Source organism: Ptychodera flava, chromosome 8 (assembly GCF_041260155.1).
Source record: "Ptychodera flava strain L36383 chromosome 8, AS_Pfla_20210202, whole genome shotgun sequence".
NCBI lineage: Eukaryota > Metazoa > Hemichordata > Enteropneusta > Ptychoderidae > Ptychodera > Ptychodera flava.
Genome location: NC_091935.1, coordinates 1845686 through 1867645, shown reverse-complemented (window position 1 = coordinate 1867645; position 21960 = coordinate 1845686). Strand labels below are relative to the sequence as shown.

General features: G+C 38.2%; 1 protein-coding gene across 2 annotated transcripts; it reads left to right on the top strand.

The window, feature by feature from the left end:
* Positions 1–5087: 5087 nt before the first annotated feature.
* LOC139138164 (uncharacterized) lies at positions 5088–21278 on the top strand. Of its 2 annotated transcripts, none has more exons than XM_070706414.1 (3): positions 5088–5163; positions 15225–15851; positions 18700–21278. In XM_070706414.1, the coding sequence occupies exons 2-3, from the start codon at positions 15266–15268 to the stop codon at positions 19692–19694; spliced, it is 1581 nt and encodes a 526-aa protein (XP_070562515.1). In that variant the 5' UTR covers positions 5088–5163; positions 15225–15265; the 3' UTR covers positions 19695–21278. The 2 variants fall into 2 exon arrangements, with proteins under 2 accessions (XP_070562515.1, XP_070562514.1); XM_070706413.1 differs by lacking the exon at positions 5088–5163 and adding an exon at positions 14802–15080.
* The last annotated feature ends 682 nt before the right edge of the window (positions 21279–21960 follow it).

The following is a 21960-nucleotide window of genomic DNA, read 5'->3' as shown; positions in this document are numbered from 1 at the left end:
GAACGTGGCATGTGTAATTATGCTCTCCCACAGAAATAAAATGCGTCATGAGCTCATAATAAATTACACCTTGACAACTTGGGTATTATCAATAGTGGAATGGTAATGCGGTATCGTAGATACACCCATTAGGAGACGTCTTCAAAACAAAGTGGTTAGGTAAGACACTAGGTTGACATAAAATTCTGTGAAAGCTGGCATACTCAAACCTCTTCTGTCGTGCTGCTCGCGCTATTGGGGCATAGCGCGAGCCGCACGAAAGAAACTCTAGACGCACGGCCCAGCCCCACCAGGGATACAATTATTGCAGCTAACCCAAACCAAACATCAGGGAAATCATGAAATTATCATACTCTCTCGTGATGATATCACGGGTATAAAACGCCAACCAACTATATTTGCAGAATACATCGAGGTTTTCTGTTCGGTTGAACAGCGGTTATATCGTTTGCATAGGTAATTATGTCATTGTTTACTTTACATACATGTCTCCAGGTGGGCAGCAATGTATGTGCTACACTTTAATATGCCGAACAATGTAAATCATATATGAAGTAGCATGTTCTTGACAGAGTAATACTTCACAACTCCCAAAGGAGTCATTTTACTCATTCAATACGTACATGTTGGCATATCACCAATTAAATGGAGCATAAAACAATCGTTGGACCCAAGGCAACAAAAGATGACATACTGATTACCAAGGAAAAAAAGCAATTTCAAATTATCACTTACGTTTATTACATTAATATTTCATGATATTATCTTTTGTGCTAACAATCGGTTTAAATGGTTAGGTAAGACAGTAGGCTGACATAAAATTCGGTGAAACCTGGCACAGTATGGTGCTCAAGCCAAACATCACGGATATCATAAAATTATCACACCCAGACAATTAAAGTATTATCAGATTGTTAAATTTCTCACACACACTGGAACCAGACTTGACCAAAAGTGTACCCTATGACCAAAATACAGACAGACTACAGTGCTTTGATGAATCTTGAGGTCAAAATTCTTCACTGGGAAATGCAAATTTTGAGAGAAGAGGCCCACAACAACCACCGATCTACGCTACCTTTCCGATAGTTTCAATAGCGACGCTCAAGCTGCTTCTCGCGTGAAAGTGATGTCATTTGTGCTGTCACAATACCGGGTGATATAAAAGACAAAGTCAAACACCAACATTCACAGAGTTAATGAGTCTGCGTACGCATCTGATTTCTCTTTCTCAAAATATTTTTCTGTAGTTCGTGAATCAGTAGCTCTAATCCAAACATCTTATTGGAGAACACAACATTAAAGGTATACTGTCACCTGTTCCAATTTTCGCCACAGTTACCATGGAAAGAGAAAATCTAACCAATCACATATTTTAAGCGGGTGGCCGCTTTTAAAACAGCGCCCTCACATGGGTATTTTGAATATCAAGGAACGCCCCTTTGACCATATATGGGCATATTTATATTACAGGTGACTGTATACCTTTAAGTATAGTAATTTTGATATCTTATTACAGTATTCAAGATAGACATATAGGATGGCAATTAAGGTAGTATGCGCCTCGATAGTAAAAAACTTTTGCTCAAATTTTCCTCGAGGAAACTTTCAACCATTCACTTTCAAAATCAGGAATAAAAATTTGACGTCACCTTGCAAAGTTTGGTACTAGAGAAACAAAATACTCAAGATTTACCGAGGTTTGAAATTCAAAATGGCCGCCATTCCTGTGTTAACTCTATGGAGAAATAAAAAAATAAGAAAGTGAAAGTTTTTGTTACTCAAAGGGCTTCAAAATGAGCTCCTTCAAGTGGTAGATCAGAAAAGAATTGAGAAATTTTGAGAGTCCAAATACCTGTCCCCGAAACGCTATCTACCTTTCTTCGAAGTCGTATAAAATGAAGTGCTGATTGAATCATCTGCTCGACAAAAGGACTTATTTAGTAGCAAAAACCTCATTTTGGTATGAAGTCACGGACGATGACGTAACGTCGGACTTGGAGTCGCTTTTCAAGATTCTCTTCTTGAATATAAACAAGAGTGGATATGGAAAACTAAAACATTTTGTATTTGCACCGCGCTTCTTGTTCTCCAGTGGAACAATCCAAACACCGTAGTTTTTACGCATATTATAGTTACATTTCACCAAATGAAATTTACGACACCTTTTGCTGTGTGCATTACATCGACAAAACATAAAATGATGCATGAAAATTTGAGAAATTTGATCCACTCTCTCTTGATTAATGGTTGAAAAGTCGTAAACGCCAAGTTTCGCCAAGAGTCTACGGAGAGGCTGTTGCAAGAAACACAGGAAAGTTGTGCTTGTGGTTTTGATTGATAACCTAGTGCATTCCAATTTTTCACTTACACCAAGGATCAACCAAAGCAGTTTTTTCAAACGAACATGACATGTTGAAGTCAAGTAGCTGTGTCGAAAACCCGCGTGTCTGATTAATATGCAAAATGACTCTCAAAGGTAGGTCACTGTCATGATGTGACGGTACTAGTACCCATGATTCCATGTTTATTAAACGTCTACTGTAATTCAAAAAGGCCACCATCTCTGTGCTAACTCTGTAGGGAAAAGTTAAATTTTCGATTTTTACAAAAGTTAGCCGGTGAAAAATTTAGTGTTACTCTCCAAGCTACAAAGGGAGCCCTACAAGTGATAAACATGTCACAAAAGTTTGAGAGTCCGAAAATCTGTCCCCGAGGTGAATTCTACTTTAAGGCTGTTGTCGTCTTGAGCTTGTTAAAGTTCAAGAATGCCTGAAGGGTAGGTACGTTAAACAGAAGGCAACACACGTATGTCCACATGGAAGAAAGCGGAGTAAACAAGGGAAAGGAGAAAGAAAGAATAGTAAAGAAAAAATATGCGTCAACTGAGCTGTGAAAATTTTGATAGTAAACGTATTTATCGGTATTACATTCATTACTTTATTGAGATAAGCATGCCTGCGCTGTCGAGAGGTATTTTTAAGTTTATTCAAAAATTATTTTCACGTACTATGCCTAATGACAGAGCAATACTACCAATGTTACGTTCATTTAACGTAAACTTTGTCATCTGGCTACACGTCAATATATTGTTTGACAAATGGCCCTATTCATTTCTTATTTACAATGTATTTATTGATGTCATGTGTGATGAAAATGTTTCCCTTCTTAAGGCATTCATTTTCTTTTGTAACTTCATAACACACTGTTTTCACACAAAATATCCATATCATGAGAACATAGACACAGTTACTTATGACTTTGGAGTACACATACCGGAATTTTTGGCTTCTACATCACCGAAACATTTCTTCATATTTGATATGACATTTACAGTAAGGAAGTATGCGCCTCGAAAGTGAAAGGCTAAAACTTGTGTTCAAACTCTCCCAAATGAAGCTTTCAACCATTCTCTTGCCAAATCAATGATAAAAATCTAGATTTGCGAAAAACTAAGCAGTGAAAGTTTTTCTTTCTCAAAGAGCTTTAAAATGGGCCCCACAAGTGGGAGATCAGAAAAGAACTGTAGAAATTTGAGAGTCCTGACATCTGTCTCCGAGGGCGTATTCGTTTTGTACGAAGTTATATTGACGATGTTTGAGTAAATTCTTTCTGAACCTGAACACGATACAAATTCTCTAAACTATTTAAATGGATATTTTCCAGAAGCGCATACCACATCTTGTTTATATTTTTATGTCGATTACAAGTATAAACCAAAGCAGATGTGTGTTTCATTCACATGCACAGTATTCTGCCATCTGATTCTAGTTCGCATCAGTAAAGACGCGAAAAGACGATTCAGGGTACAGTTGGACGTTGTTTATTTTGATGCCTTGAATTCTCTCTGTTTGGAACAAAATGCAAATACGATTCTTGCCTTTTCTTCGTATTTAGTCACTTAATTATCCTGGAATTTTGTCTCAATAAACGACTAGTTTTGTGAGCAATTTACTTATGACAAGGGCAACATTTGACACTTTCAATTATGCAGAGATCACATGGGTCTCTTACTCATCCATAATCAAAAAAATCATTTGAATTAGAACATTTCGTTTTAATTTGATATTAGTTTTTCACTTTCCGTGATGCTGTTATCCTTATACGTGGGAAGAGAGAGAGAGAGAGAGAGAGAGAGAGAGAGAGAGAGAGAGAGAGAGAGAGAGAGAGAGACAGACAGACAGACAGACAGACAGACAGACAGACAGACAGACAGACAGACAGACAGACAGACAGACAGACAGACAGACAGACAGACAGACAGACAGACAGACAGACAGACAGACAGACAGAGAGAGAGAGAGAGAGAGAGAGATTTTAAGAAGAAATCTCAGTTTGCTTCTTCCTCTTGAATTTTTCTGAACTTTCTCTTTATAGATCTTTTGTGCTTCTCCTCCCCAACACGAAAGTCGTATTTAATCTTTTTCACTACTTCTTGGCGTGTTACACGAAGAATCAACGTGTTTGGAGTCTCCCACCTATGGTTGCACTCTTTCGTAGTCTCTCTGTCAGACGGTTATCATTATTGTGCCAGAAAAACGTTTAGTCCGGTTAAAACTAAAATAATTACGATGATGATATCGCGAATACGAAACGTCAACCAACATTACTTTTAAGGTACATCGAGGTTTTCTGTTCGGTTGAACAGCGGTTAGATCATTTCATCAGTAATTATGTCATTGTTTACTTTACATGCATGTCTCCAGATGGGCAGCAATGTATGTGCTACACTTTAATATGCTGAACAATGTAAATCATATATGAAATAGTGACACTTTACAACTCCCAAAGGAGTCAGTATACTCATTCAATACGTGCATATTGGCATAAAACAATCGATGGACCCAAGGCAACAAAAATGACATACTGATTACCACAAAAAAGCAATTTCAAATTATCACTCTTATTGATTACATGAAAATTTTATGATATTATTTTTTGTGCTAACAATAGGCGAGGTTGGAGTTTTCAAACTGATGTTTATGGCAAGATTTATTACCTGTCAATTTTTGTAAGAAATGATGGCGCGCCCTCTACCTTGCGTTCGGAGCATTCTTACTCATGAATGCATCTTTGAAGATGAAACGTCACTTCTACTTCCGAAACTTGAGTTTGAGAGGGTCGACCATCTTTGCTGAAGTCGTACACTGCTGGACAGAAAGGGTGAGAGAGCTTTTTGTGAATTGTGACGTTGTTGTTATCTATTGTTTTAGTTTCTTGTTCGAAACATGGCCGTTACACAAAGTGGAGGGATCGTATTCAAAGGCATACGACTAAGCGCACTATCGTTGTAAGTATAAATCAATGTCAATCGCAGCGTTTGGCCAAATACTACAGGCAGGAACGAAGATTTCACCAACATTAACTCCATCAGCAGTCTCCTTTGACGGCGTTTTGACCTGATTGGTCAAAACAATAATATTGATTGTTTTGGTAATTCGAACCTATCGGTCTTAAGATTTATCAAATCCATAAAGTAACTTTCAAGAGGGGGAATCCTCATATGTTTCTGCTGGGTTTTTGTTACACTAGGGGTTAACACAAAAGTAGTGTTATTTTAAAGATCACATATATTATTGGGTGCAGTGAGTTGACACTTTTTGAGATACATCGTATGGAAATATATCGTGTCCTTTGATTTTATGAAAATTTAAGATTCAAAGATGTAAGGAGCTGATTAAGACTGAAGCATTGCTATTTCCTTGAACGTAGAGTTCTAAAACTCTCTCTCTCTCTCTCTCTCTCTCTCTCTCTCTCTCTCTCTCTCTCTCTCTCTCTCTCTCTCTCTCTCTCTCTCTCTCTCTCTCATATCACACAAACGCTTGGAAATATTTCTTGCTTTCTGTCTGTCGAAAACCACCACTAAAAATACAATACGACAGAAACTTTGCGAGACTCACCAATGTTGTCTATTTCAACGGGATGTCTGTCAGTCGTCAATTCTGCGACCAAATCATTTTAAGTACCGATCATATACGGTATGCTAGGGAGAACCTCACAGCGTTCAAAACGATCGAATTCCAACAATTATTAATGTATTTTTACATTTTTCAAGGCAAGTTCATTGCCAACGGCTTAATGACTTAAAAATCACGCGCACAAGATTCTACCGTTGTCTACATTAATTTGAATAACACAGCAGTGATAAACAACAATTTCTTAATGTTTATTTTTTCACATAAGTTTCGTTTTCTCAAAACAACTTTACTCTCATACATTTTGTTGTTTGTCATATTCTTGGGCTTAAAATGTTATGACAACCCGTCAAATCAGTTTTGTGTCTTCGCTGTTGTGGAGAACAAAATGAATAAAATGTCAGGAAATCAAAATTTGGTTTCACAGTTTAGGTCCGGAGGATTGTAAGTAATCTGAGGTTGCCTTCAACTGTTCTTGATTGGGTTGGAGGAATTTCAAAGCAAGCGAGGATGCCGCACAGAGGTGGCATAATAGTTTCATACATATGTAAGATTTGCAGATAGTGGTCACTCGGCCTTGTAATAATATGTTGTACAAGGATCGCCAGGGGATCCCTGTTCTATGCTTACAAAACCATAGCAGTGTAACCCATAGTAATTTACCTTGCTATTGTGATGGCTAGTATAACATAAACAGTCAACGCCTGTACGAACGGTCGCCGAAAGCTTGAATCGTTTCAAAAATCCCCACTGTCGCTGTGTCTGTTGTATTCAATGTCAACATTGAGAGTATTATAGCGTGATCTAAACTTAACCAGTAATGATAGGATTAATTTGTCGACAGATTTGATTAGTCTTCTTATATCATAATAAGTCAAGACGACAATTGCTTTTAGCTTGATATTTTGTCCATACTTCCGTAAGCTCTAAGTCACGCATATCGATTCAACTTGCAAAGGTTACCTGCAGAAAATTGCCATTAAAAGCATACATCGACGAATGGATTGTAAATCAAATCAAATTTAAGCTTTCCAGTAAACATTAAGTGGTTAGTTAGCTCTTATCGTGTAAAGCGGGCTCTAAACCACTCTCGTTCAATATCAATAGATTATACAAATAAGACTATTTCTCATAAATTACATTGTCAAGGCTATTTCTCGTAAATTGCTATCAAACTTTAAGTGGATGTCGTAATTTCTCTAACGTAATGTGAAAATATAAAGCTTTAGAGATACGAGTACTCACTTGGAGATGGGACAACTTGATCGATATATAATGTTTCGGAGTGACATTTACTTTTCCGGAAACTTATCATCTTGAATAAAATGTGCGGGGATACTAGCATTTTTCTATGTTCTGACTATCCCAAGTTCTTTCAATGTGACATAACGATCGAGAGACAAACCATATTAAAATGTCAGCTTCCGTTTGGTGTTTATGACATATTCACTATTTACCGCGAACAGTGTTTCGTATTGACCTTGAATGAATTTTCACCATTTTAGCTCACGAGTGTGAACACCGGGGATAATATAATTCATACTTTTGTTGTCTGTCTGTGCGTCTGTATGTCTGTTGGCAGTTTGTCTAAAGGTGGGTTAATGAGCTTCGAATCAATTTTGTGTTCGGCATATAGAAAGTCTTTTTTCTAGGGTGTGTGTTTCAAAATGATGTATCTCGCATAAATAAAACTAATTCACGTTACTATCAATCCAATGTTAGATTTTCTCACAATGACTGCTTCAGATCACAAGAACATGAATCGTAACATGATAGATATGAAAGTATCGATTAAGTTGTAATTTGCATTAATTTCAAAGTACTGAAAATTTGTTCCGTTATTATTCCCTTCTGATTATATATCACATATCTTAAAACCTACAAAATAGATGAAATTTTATTCTAATGGCGTGACAATCGGATATCAAACTTCACATATATGTACATGATATATGTCTCACGGTCTCAGACTGACAACAACATGTCTGTAAGATCTTTGTTAGACCAGGTCCATTCTTAATGCAGTCTCAGTCCCATTATTACTTTGCATTGACAAATATTTCCCCCAAATTGCGTGATAAAATGAATGGTGAAATTGTCAACACCAGTATCATGGTCGAATTTTAAAAACACATGTCAAAGGGTTCGGATACAAAAATGAGACACAATTTAAATCGAAGAAAAACATAATTTGCACGCATACAATACACAGTTAACAACTTCAAATCGGGATCGTCACTATTATCGTACAATCGTTTACATCTAATGTCAGAAATCCGTTATTTGCTTGTTATTGTACATTCCCCGACAGCCGTTGTCAGTAAGTTGAATTCTTCAGTATCGCTTCAACTGTGTTGACTCAGCAGCGCATACGGTAATAGCTATTACCGTATGAACTGCTAACGAATTAAGACCCCGCATTGATGATCGGTAGAACAAATCAATGAAGGGGATTAGGGGAACAATTAATAAATATGGACTTTTGTTTTCTTTACAATACTATACAGAGATAGCGAGGGTAATATAGGCACAGACACGATAAAGTTAAGGCTTATATAATACAAAAAGTTTAATAATGACATTTATTGACCATAACTTCTAAACGAATATTGCCTGCAGTACCCTGTGCATCGACGCAACAAATTCGCAAACCTTGCCTATGCGTCCACTCATTTCAACAAACTGAGATACGGTAACTTTCACCATATTTGGTCGTATTATTGTATTATCATCTACAGTTTCTTGGTCTTCGATCTATCTACAGCGTGTTGAATTCCCAGTACCGTGTCAGTACTCATCTGTCCAATATTGAGTGTTGTAGTCAGACATTGTCAGCATTGATAGAATTCAATCGTTAACAACAGCCATCACGTAACAAACAATGTACTTCTTACGACCATAGACGAACATAGCTATTGCAAGTCGCTGTAGCTAGGTGACCAAGAAACTGCAGTTTATTCAAGAATAAATTTACCGAATAGCAATGGCCAAAAGTTACACTTACAGTGGAACTTTGGTAGATTTTTATGATGATTGGTCACCCTTGCCTTTCACTTAAAACTACCAGACATCACATTGTACGTTGGTATTTTAATCACTTTTATGGACAAGGGAAAATAGCTAACTCAAAAACAAAATCTTACATAAGATATGTTGAATAAAGCATAACAAAAGGGTTAAAATTAATCTATAGTTGGTAGCTACAAACATTTTAAAGTTTATTTTTGACTTTGCCTTTCGCTTGAAAGCTAAGCAGCGACTGTGGATCTCATACTAGAATTGCACTGGCATTGTATAACACTAACACGATCATCTGTAAAGTTTTTGTTGGAAATGCACCAACATTTCAGGGATTGTTAATTATTGTGTGCCTTTTTGACTCACAAACAATCTTCAGTGAAAACTGAACTTTTTAAAGTACATTTTAGCCCTCTACATCATTAAATATGTTGATCCTCTAAATCAAGTCAAAAATCAGAAGACAAGAACTGTGTCAGTTAAGTGAATGTAGTATGCGCTAAATGACATCATTACTGAGGTCGACAAAACGATTTCGAATCGCAAATATTGGTGACACCTATTAAAATATCACAATAAACTAATTTCAGGTATAAACCAGCTTGATACGAATATTAGTTTAAGAAAAATTATTTATTCGTGCATATGTTTCGTTGATGGAGTCAAGCCACTATTATTGACATGTAAATTACAAATGAACTTCACAATGGTACCAAATTGATTGTATGACATCTATTGTTATGCAAAAAATGATAACTTTCCCGCGTTTCAAATTTCACCCGACTATACCTTTCTCATGAATAGAGTCAATAGTCTTACTACGTCATATCTACAATTATGATTCTTTATTTCTACAGGGTCCAGGGTACTATTCAATAATACAAACTATAGGATGGAGCACTTCCGTTTAAGCTTATAAAGGGTGTTGTCTTTTTACGACATGACAATACTGTTACATGCTAGTCATTTATTCAAAACCACAGACCCTCCAGAACACCAATGCCATTGCGTGGGAACAAACATTTGAAAAATGTGGGCATTAAAAAGTTAAGTTTGGTTAAAATTGGGCAACAAATATTTAACCGATGTCATACAAAATGCAAGTAGTAAGACCGATCTTCACAGGATGTATGGAATCCCACGACCAGTGATAGTGTAAGAATTACAGAATACGATTGTATGAACAAAGATAAAAGGATCACTCATAATCTAAAAAGGTATACTGGTAGAACGTGTGGATTTTAAGAACCTGTTGTAAGTGTTAAAAGAATTCACGGACACTCAACAAGTACAGTTATACACCGAGATCTCACAACAGCAAATACAGGAAGTCGAACGTGGAGTAGCTCAGTATTTTTGGCAGTGGTACTTTTTCCATTTCGTCAATAGGAAATCCAATGTACGACTACAGAAAAAAAGTCTTTTTCTAGCTCTGGTCTATTATCAGCGGTAACAATATTCAATATTTTTGCATTTGTTTCTTGTCATAATCCTGTTTACAAGCAAACTGTTACATGTTCTGTTTTAAAAACGGAAGGCAACATCCGTGTAGATAAACTATCACATCAAGTCACACAAGCGTCTTCTGCGGACGTTTGGCTTGCTCTGGCAGTTGTCGGCGTAGATGACTTTGAAGAGAGCGTATGCTTGGCTTGCCTCTCGGAATGACGAGATCATACATTTGTTTGATGTATGTAAACATAGCCAGCTGTCGGTAGAGTAAAAGTGGCTCTAAAAATCGATAATAGATGTTCCAGATAGAGAAATCTTGATCATGAAACAAAGCGGATAAAACAGGTTAGTGTTTTTCTGGTATAAGTTGTGTGTATACTATAGACTCTTCAATGCTGAATGTGGTGTAAAGACTGTAAAATCAGAAGACGGTTTTCCATTTGTACGGATAGGTAGTAATTTCACACTTTATAGGGAATTCTTTGTCAACTTTACGATCGTTTACTTGCCTTGCAGAGTTAATTAATGTCTTTTGTCTATATGCACATGGTTAATCAACTTTTAAATTACAGTGTCTGCATGAATACATGATTAATCAATGATATCGATCGGTTGTTCTCGTTTGAGTTTTGTAACTGTTATAACATTACATTGTATGTGAATTATTGGCGGCATGGAGGGTCTAATATGCTGACGTCACTCTGATTTCGGATATCAAATCTCAATCTTTATGTTCCATCTCTCCTACCTCAGAAGACAACAAACGATAGTCGATGACAGCGTGATCGTCCTGTGCTTGCTCATTGATTGCCAGCGAATGAGAGCTACCTATAGCGTTTCTGACTTGTGACGCTGAGGCATCGGTTTTGTTTACACGGTATACAGAGGGAGAGTTGTGTCGACGGGTAGTTTCTAAACTTGAATATGCCATGTCAAATCAGACATTCCGTTTTTGGGTTTGTTGACGCATCGATGTAATACCGGTGCTGTTGCAAAGACGATCCTTGTAGGTGTACCTGGACCCATCTTGGGTGATTCTGGGATATTTACGGAACTTAGCATGAACAAACCTCTTTGAATATCACAGCAAGGCAAATCTTGGAACTCTTGATTGATTGATTGATTGAGTAAAATTGAATCTTAACATCAAAAAGTACCAGACAAGAAAGATCAACGTGAATTCCCTCGGCCTACTTGATATCTGGCTGTTACAGTTATGTACTATAGAAGACTGGGGATGGACGTGCCTTACACAATACTAATTTGTTCCCATCCTAGCCTCTAATTAGGAGCAGTGTTCCAACCAATGTTAGTTCTTTCAATACCGTTGCATTTTTTATGAGGTTACGTGCTTTGATACGGTAATACTATTTACTAAGAATGAACAAGGTAGCTTTTCTGTCGCTGAAAGGATTCACATTTGAAGGGATTGCGTCAAGTAGGCACTTTGTATCTTGTCTTATTTTCGATTATATCACCGACAGAAAGAGAGTAACCATCGCATTGAAACTTCCCTCGTGATAATTTGAAATTAATTGTCTTGTGGATTAATTGAATCTATAAATTCGGCTGTTGTTTCAATTCGCACAACCAAGCCATTCCCATTGAACGCAAACACGATTGCAGTTAATGTCTATACAAAGTATTTTCCAGTTTGGAAACTTAAGTTCGAAACTAATGGGAGTATAAATATTATAATGTTTGAGTTCCAATCCTTGACAAGACGTTTAGCGATACTGACACACGGCAAAGTATCGATGACTGCTACATTGCATGAGTTCATTTCCGTGTGTCTCTTTTCTGTGTCCCAACGTGAAACATGATAATTAAAGACGCATTTGCTGACAGAAGTTCAAAGTTACATCTACAAACTGACAAAATAATGTACCTCTGCAGAGTTGACACAGTAACATGGAGATTACCACAACGTATTACGCATGAAATTGACGTTGATTTCATAGATACACGGTGCAAAAAAGTTGAACAAATTAATTCGCATGCTGGATATTTTGAAAACCGAAGCAGGCGACGCGGGTGGCATCCTTGAGCACTCATGTTTCGCTGTTTCAGACGATAGATGTTTGTGGCTCAAATATTTTGTACCTTTGACAATGCGGTATGTGTTGTATGCTATGTGGACGGTTAGATTGCTGAATACCAAGACATTCATGATAACCCTGTCATCATCAAACGCATGACCCAAATAATTTAATTCTATAGTGTCACCTTTATTCAAAGCAATGTAAATTTTCACTGCCGTCATCGGCATAAAATCGCCAACCTCTATTTTTTTTTAAATTTTCAAGCAAACTTAATTAAAAGTGTATGTTTAGTGAAACGCCGCATAGACGTATTATTCACAAGACAAGTACACACGCACATGGACACAACCACGGTCACCACAAACTGTGATATAACCCATGTTGATAGCATAACACCCTGGGGCACTTGCTGAACATCTCACGGCAGAAACAAAACATGAAATATGCAAAAAAGCTTGTCTTGTCGCATTAAATTGGATCTGAATTCAGAGATATTTGAGACTGAAGGGCAGTTAGCTTGTGAAACCACAGCGGACCTCTTTTACAAGATTAGGAGTTGGTCTCCTGTGGCATTAAGTCTTCAAAAGGTTGCCCCAACTTTGACCTGATTATTAGAAGTGGATCGCCATCATGACTTGCAATTATGGCCATCAATAGACCTGTTTCTCCCTGGCTTGTACATAAATTTTCTTTTAATGGACATATGCCTGGGACTAAATTGTGTAACTTTTCTTAAACTTGCCTTTATTCTTTTATGGATTTACCAAGGACACTGATTGCATCCGTTTCTGAAAAAGATACAGAGAAAAAATGTAATTAGCATATCTCAGTGTGTTTTGTCAATCAAAGTTCTATTTCCCACAGGCCACCGCTGGATTTTGAATATGTGAAGTGGTAAACAAATGCAGGATTTGCAATCTTGGTACATAGTTTCATCGTACTTTTAGTAATTTGTGTGAGTCCGATATAGTGTTTGTGATCATTGTTTGTGGTGACAGTGGCTTTGTGTATTATTACAGAGGTGAGGCAGTTCCCTAAGAGTGGGCAGTCGTCTTTTTTGCGGCAGTTGAACAACTTACTTGTTCCTTTTTTTATACAGTAGTTGGTTGTTGTGGGCTTTGATTATGCTGCCCATGTTTCTGGAGCAACTGTAGCTTACTTTTACAGTGTTTTTATTGAAGACTTGTGTAGAGGGTGGCCTTATGGAAAGTGTATCTTAATTTTCTGCTGATGTTGGTTTTCACTGCTTTGTTAAAAGGGAGGGGGTTGTACCGAATGATTCGTCTGCTTCGTTGTCTTTTGTTTTCGTTGCTTGATGATCGATGATCAGATCACTGTATCGGACTCACAGACTCAACTTTCAAACAAAGATACACATACCACTAGTACACATTCAAAACACCCAAGCACAGAAATAGCACAGAACTATCAAAATTCATATGGAAACTCAAAGACAACAACATAAACTACGATATCAAATGGTCAATTATCGATAGAGCTCCCCCCTATTCAAATAAAAAACCAAAACGCTGCAACCTGTGCATAACAGGAAAACACCAGATAACTTATTCAGGCAGCAAATCAACCCTAAACAAGTGAACAGAATTCCTCTCAAAATGCAGACACAGCAGCAAATTCCTCCTCATTAATAACTGACTTGCCATTGGCCGCAACCGCTTATTTGCATATGCATACCCACCTGCTACACGATATAAACAGTCCCATTCCCGCCAAATCCTCACTCCTGATGATTGCTTATTAGCGCATGAAACAGCCTATAGAATGAAAACTAAAAGTTTCTACATTCCCAGTGTTACCAAATAATTATTTGGAATAATTTGCCATTGGAAGGTCTTCTGATGATCGTTTTCACAAATACATGTAACAGTATTTTCACGTTATCAGATTCACGTCACCGTCTACATCATCATTGTCAGCCGTCTACATCATCGAGTTTGACTATTTCTACCTCAGAGCGCCATTTCACAATTTTCTGTCTGAGACACGACGTTAAACCATAATATCTCCATTATTTTAGGGCCCCTCTTGTCGTTTCTTCTTTTTAATTGTCAATCGAAAAACTTTGAATTCTGAGTAAAAGGGTTTCAATAATAGGGGCAAAAAAGTGAAAATGCAAATCAAGGTTGAAAAACAGGTAATTTGAAATACATAATCCAAAACTGAAAGGGGCGAAGAACACGCGAAGGAGGGGAAGGGAAGGGGAGGGTACATAGAAAGCAAAGACCTTCAGGGTTTATTTAGCGTCATCAGTTTCACAAATCCCTATACCTGTATAACGCCTAATCCCATTATCCAATACGCGTTCTCATATACTGTGCGTGTCTATCTCGCTGTGGGAATACAAAAAACCTTGTGCAAAAACTTGTCCAAGAAGGTCATATATAAGATTTGCATAACACTTGGCAACTTTAGAAACGTATAACCTTCAACATTCTAGTTTAAACCCCATTATTGATTCAGGCCGTGTTTGTAACCCTTCTCTATTGTTTGGCTGACAATAAAATGCTCAGACTGAAATGCGTGAAAGACATTCAGTGAACAAGGGAGTAGTCTCATTTAGCACAAGGCGGACAGCCTTGTTGAAAGAAAGACGCAAGCAGTTCTGGCGCGTAGAGATTTCTCTACATATACGGTAATAGCACGAGTTCAACACTGTGTCGATAAGTACAGATTCCGAAAGTGATATCTGAAGCCTTCTGTAACCTTGAACTTAACTGGATTGTGGTGAGAATGTCAACCTGAACTTATGGTAAAGCCTTGTGTTGTTGTTCGGCAGGTCGTTGAAAAGCCAACATCCATGTCGGGATATGATTTGATATGGAACTTGATGGATTTTACAGGTGGCTGGTGAACCATCAAGTTGTTACCATGGCAAATGAACAACAGACAGAGTTCGTGACTTCATCTGACAGCAAGATAGGGGAACCTGTGGACAGTATACACCAGGCGTCTGTAAACGGGACAAATGAACGTCGGGGCTCTTCGATCAGCGGGTTGTCAAACCTAAGCCTGGACGACAATAGAACCAGAATGTGCACCCAAGCTAGTTTCGCAGGTGCTGTTATCCTCACCCTTCTTGTCGCTGGTTATCTCCTTCTCGGTGGGTTTGTGTTTTGGGAGATGGAAGGATCGAACCAGGAAGAGCGCCAGAGCGTCGTCAACAACCGGCGCGCCGCGATCATCGACGACGTAATTACACAACTGGTGAGCAGCGGTTCTATCACATTGACCAATTCAACTCTGGCCAACGTGACATATCTACTTGATGAAAGCTTTTTGGAGTATCACGGACTTTTGTTTAGCGAATGCTCGGGCGGGACTCTCACTCCAGGAGTTGACATAGCAGTGAAATGGGAATTTTTTACAGGATACGTGTTGGCGCTAACTATCATTACAACGATTGGTGAGTATTCCTTTTAATTTGTGTACCGTCAGAATAAAATAAAGCATTTGTTTTTTTACCTCGTTTGGTTTGTTTTAGGGTTTTGTAGAAAACTGGTTAGCGAAGACTTCTTTAGAAGCTGTGCAGCCGACAAGGGCGTAACATTCTCGGGCACAGGAGTTCTGAAGACCCTGGACATTACATCCATTACCGTTAACAACGACGTGTTATAATTCTCATTTAATCCAACTCAATTAATTAACGTACTGTGGTGGCAAAACAATGCCTGGCATTTGTGGTTAATTGTACAAAGACAATACGTGGAATGTACTGATCATCGGTTTCACTGTCTGTGGACACATGTTATTGTTGTGGTCGTGTACGCGGTGACCATATGGCTCCATAATGTCACGTCGAGATGAGACAAAAAGTAAAATCGTGGTTGTTATCTGAGGAAAAATAAAGCCTGAGATAGGATATTTGTGTGACAGTGACACTGGATGTATGTCAACAATATCCGCGACAGGATTTTGACCTCTTTCCAACTTTTGGTTTTAGGTTGCACCGTGGAGGTCTCTTTTTGACCTCCCCGGTCCCACATTTTCTGGTGGACAGGGAATCTCGGGTAAGACTGTGGAGTCTTTAATCACTAATTAACATCATAGTCTCAAGTTGTTTAATTTTGTTTTTATCTGGATGCGATTGGTAACTCACAGTCCCTCTATCCACGTGGATAGAGGGACTGTGGTACACTTTAAGATAGAATACACTTCGGGGACAGATATTCTGACTCAATTTTTTTCATTTCTTTAGTGGGGGTTCGTTTTGAAGCTCGTTTAGTTAGAAAAACTTTCACCATCTTGGGTTTTTTAAAATCGAAAATGTTATTTTTCTCCATAGAGTTAACACAGGGATGGCGGCTATTTTGAATTTCAAATATAGGTAAATCTTGAGTAATTTGTTTCTGTAGTACCAACATTTGAAAGGTGACCCCCTGTTTATACTCGATTTTCAAAAGTGTCTGAAAGTACCTTGAGGAAAATTTGAGAGAAAATTTAAGTGTTTTACTTTCAAGGCGTATAGTACCTTAACTGATCAAACGTGACATTAACGTGGCTCCACAGACAAAATATTTTCACCAAAGTTGAGTGTGATTTCACTGACAGCTTCCTTCAAACGCAAGGTGTTATATTATGTTATGTTTATGTTATGTTATGTTATATCATGTGACATTTAGTTGATTCAGAACAGTCTGTCGATATTTCGCAATTTTGTTTCTTGTGTATAAATTATTTAGGCCAGGATCAGAGACTTACCGCTTTCGATTTGATGGGTTGGAGTTTGGGGAGGGGCAGCTGCTACGAGCTGATCCTGAGATACCAACATGTCGTCAGGAAAGAGAGCGAGTGGGCAGTGACAAACTTACAGCTTCAGAAACTCTAATCGCGTGAACTCAACCATGCCTGATTAAGGACATGTACAATATTAGATTGAACACATAGCTATAATTGCTGACAATTTGCTCGTCTAAGAATTTATTACAACCAAGCCTTGATGAATTAACCAACAACTGTTACCAAAAAATACATAAACCATAAAATTATCCTATTGATGTTGTCTGACATTATTTGGAGGAAGTTGTTGTCAGGGTAACAATTTAATGGCGCTTTTTACACGTCAAGTTCAAAAGGAAGCTGATTTTGATTGTAAATCGTAATTATGTCACCGATGTAAAACGTTGTCATGTACATATTTTTTGATATGTAAATGATACAATGGACTTCCAAGTTCCAACGGACATTTTCATTTATCAGTTTAAGTGTGCAGTGCATATGGGAAGGAGTCGCACACATAGCAGATTTTCCTTCGCTTTGCCATTGTAAAATTTCATATTGTCTCTCCGAGTCTTTTGTGCTTTTGTCGGAACGCTTATGGTTAGATGCAAGCAGAACGCTCCAGTTACGTACAAAAAATGCCCACAAGTTGATCGTTCGCCTTGTATCTAACCACAGGCGACTCTGCTTGTAATACATGATATAAGTAAGCTGTAGTTGTTTCCGAAACTGCTGCAGACCTAAATCTAAAGTTACGACCACCTCTAAAGTTACGACCATCTCTTTGGACTTGAAAGGCAAAAATATGTCAATGAATTTAATAACAAAATATATAATAAATGCAGAAATAATGTGTTTCCTTGAACTCACATTTCAGTCATAAGATGTTGGGGAGGCGGGCACGATTTCAACTCAATATATCTTCTGCAAACGGCTATGGTTTACAATCTGTCGTTTTGAGCAACTTACCAGTTTTCTGAAAAGTTATTCCATATATTAACCAAAACTACGTTTGCCCATAAACAGCAGAGTTTGCCAAAGTGGAAAACAAAGTTAGATTGCAGCATGATGCCATTGATATTACGCGGGATTAAGAGTTGATTTCCAACTCGCAGGGTTTACCCGCGGGTCGAGTGAAAAAAGCACCGAAACACTAACCACGCGTTTCAGCAATAGATATGTGCCAGTAATATAATGATATCTAGACATATCCGCACGATGAAATCGCCGAAGTCTGCCCATACTCTGTCACACCGCAAAATCGTAACGGAACTCAACATGACAGTGCATGGGCTAAGTACCACGCCGATGCAGCATGTATCGTGTTTTGTGTATACTAGTGTTGGTATATCTCCTTTAATGCAAAACATTTTTTTACGAAACTTGAAATATTGTCAACATATTTTATTGATAATTCGCTTTCTAACTTAGTGAGAGAGACGGAGCGTGAGAGGGAGGGAGGCGGTGGGGACAAAAAATATAGACATCCATATTATATACGGTCATGACCCGTGTTCATGTTTGGTATTTTTCAGGCTATGGACATATTTTACCTCGCTCGTCCAGAGGACAGGTCTTCTGTATGTTTTACGCCATTATTGGAATACCTCTTTTCTTGCTCTTCCTTGGTAACCTTGGTACCTGCATTGCCACCTGGGTAAGAGCACGCGCAAGGACCTGGCTACGATATTACTACAAGTGCAAATCGAACAGACGGAAAAGGAGACCCTCAAATTGTGTCGCCATTTCCATGCAGTCTCGGGGAGAGAACTGGATTCTTAAAGAAAATGAAAGTATTCAAGATCCCGAAGACCGGCGAAATATTGGAACACAGGTTGGTGATCCGGCAGAAGCTGGACTGAACCAGGGGACCGACGTGAAAGAGCCCGAGGTCAACAGAATCAGGGCGGTCGCACCGTGGGTTCTTGAAGACGAAGTCAGCGAATTGTCTGATCGAGAAGGTGTGGACTCCGAGCGCCAAGATCTTACTGCCAAAAATATGTCTAACAATAATAGAAACGAAAACTTGTCGTCGATGTCGGAACAAATGCAGCCTGTAACTGGAAGAAAAATTCCGGAAACTCAACAGTCGACTGCCGTAGTTAGTCAGAGGGCCTCGTCAAATAGAAGCCGAGGTGGCTATAAATCTAGTTTGGAAGAGGAAGAAGAAACGCTGTCATTCCTTATTCTCATTGTGTTGTTTCTGGTGTACGTGTTTTCTGTGTCGCTGATTGTGCAGGTTACAGAGCCAGACTGGACCTATCTAGAATGCATCTACTTTTGCGTTGTTACCATAACCACTATAGGATTCGGAGATTACGTGCTGACGAGAGGATCAACTGATCTAGATAAGTACTTAAAACCTCTATTGGTGGCCTTCTTCATCATCATCGGACTGATGATACTTTCTGCGTTATTCAACACGGCCCAAGGTGGCATGAAAGCTTTGGGTTCCCGCTTGTCGTCACTGGTCAAGAGATGTTTGTGTAAGCCTTGTAGGAAGAAAGACAAGTCAAAAGAGAATATATGAAACTCTATATATTCTTTTTCTACATGCATGATACGTGCTGCCTATATTTGCAATATGTTGTGTATTTGACATGTCGTTTACAGCATTTTACGGGGTGGCCGTTCTTTGTATTTTTATAGTTTGTGCGAAGTTAGTTTTCCGCGTAAGATGCCTGACTCAGAAACTATGATTCTCTTGCCAACATTGCACTTTTGATCAACAAAATACAACCTGGAGGAAAACAGGCTTAGCGTATGATGGACAAAGTATATATTGTCGGCTTACTCACACATGCATGGATATCTATTCGTAACATGCAGATCTAGAACTGTACCCAGTATGACAGCCTGAGAGATTGTATTTCATATACACAAACCGCCAAGTCGTTGTCCTTATTTCTCTGCAGATGAATGTCAACATTTTAATTGCATCTGTAGCGAAGGTACGGGCTATATACATTTTTGAAGTTGAACTATGTTATATAACAACATCTACATGATACATATCTGCCTGTAAGATTGTATTGCGTTGTGCAGTTAGCTGGTTATTCTCGTCTGTCTTCTCCGTGATTTCGAGTTCAGAATACAAACAATTGCAGGTGAAAATTTGCACCGTTTATTTTTATACCGAGATAGTTTTTTATTCAAAGTAGAACGTTTGGTTTTCCTAATCGTGTATTCTCTTCGTAGAATGGAATTGCCATACAATGATGTGTATATAGGATCATGAAACTAACCGTAGATGGTTCATGGAATATATACGATACTGCGTGTTGTGACTACAGATAAGACATCTTAGCTTTGAATCAAACCCAATTAACAAGGCCGAGGTGTATTTCCTTGCCAGCTTTTGACATTTTCGCACTGTTCAGGTAAAAGCCAATAAGAATTGAACCATTCTGTACTTATACGCATTTTCATGACGTCACGTGACTGTCAATCTGCAACTGGTGCTCATTTTAGATGGCATATTTTCTCCCCTTTGAAAGGAAGTGGCAAATTATCTCTTCATCAATGTTAGAGTTGCCAGTAACGTCGAACCAAACATTATTACATATATCCTGCCATGCATGTAGTTATGATTAATTTTTCATGTTGACCTTGAGAAGCAAATTCAGCTTTTCAAAAATTGGATGAGTTCATCTCACAGTCTGCAATTTAGTTACTTGGACATTCTAAAAACTCTCCAGAGCGACGATAAAGATATTTTTCCGATGGAGTGTACAATGTTATGTTCAAATTTCAGAAAGATTGTTCAGCAATAGGTTATTAATGCAAAAGAAGCGAAGTTATTAACAGTAACGTTGCAAAGACCGCAACAGATGCGTACTATGTAATTTATTGCCCAAACTGGTTGCCTCGCAACGCCATAACCTGCATTGTCATTTTTCTCACTCAGTGTTAGTAAATTTGGCTCATTTTACAGTCCATACCACAAGAAAAGCTTTGATACAGCAGAGACCGATTACACAATGTCACAACGAATGCCAAAATGTGTTAGTCAGTAAATACAAATACTGCGATGTTAGGTTTTCTATTCTCAAAATATTCAAACTACATTGTTCACTATTTTTGCGAATAAAGTGTGGAATTATATTTAGATTAAGATTAAGACTGCTTGTCAGTTATTTATTGCGCATATTGGCAATAATTTGCATCTGAAAGATCACGATTACTATAAAAACATTAACGGTATAAAATCCAACATGGCAGTGTTGGTGATTACGTTGGGAATGCTAATGCAATTAGTGGCATTGTATTCAAGAAGAATACGGGTTCATACTAACCAGTCGGTGTCAAGGATGAATGTCGATAAGACGACTACATGTGTTCACCAATCGTTCAGTTATCTCATTAGCCGTTCTGATCCTCCTTTAGGAATAGACTAAATAGATATTGGGGGATGGGGGGGGGGGGTGTCAGAATACCGACACCATTTTTTTTCACGTTCCAAACTTGACAAATGATTTGCATATTATTTCCCTCCTTTACACACTTTTTCAACCGACGTTCAATTCAATACATTTTTCAAAACCAGTGTGGCAGCAAATATTATTTCCTTGCAATTCTTAACTTGTCCTGCAGATTGTTTTTGGTAAAAATTTTACCAGCCTTCCAAAGGCTGTACGGTCGAGATCTTGCTACCGCAGTGGCACGGTCTCTGCTGGTAAAATGTTTAAATGATAAGGTTTGCATGGCCTGTATTTCTCTGCACTTTTCCAGCGGTGGAGTTGACTCGTGAACTTTTCATTTTGGACAACACTACAAAAGAAATGTTTCGTGCAACC

Coding starts and splice junctions, on each gene's coding strand:
- LOC139138164 (XM_070706414.1), top strand. CDS start 15,266: ATGGAACTTGATGGATTTTACAGGTGGCTGGTGAACCATCAAGTTGTT. Junction 15,852..18,699: donor AACTATCATTACAACGATTG/GTGAGTATTCCT, acceptor GGTATTTTTCAG/GCTATGGACATATTTTACCT.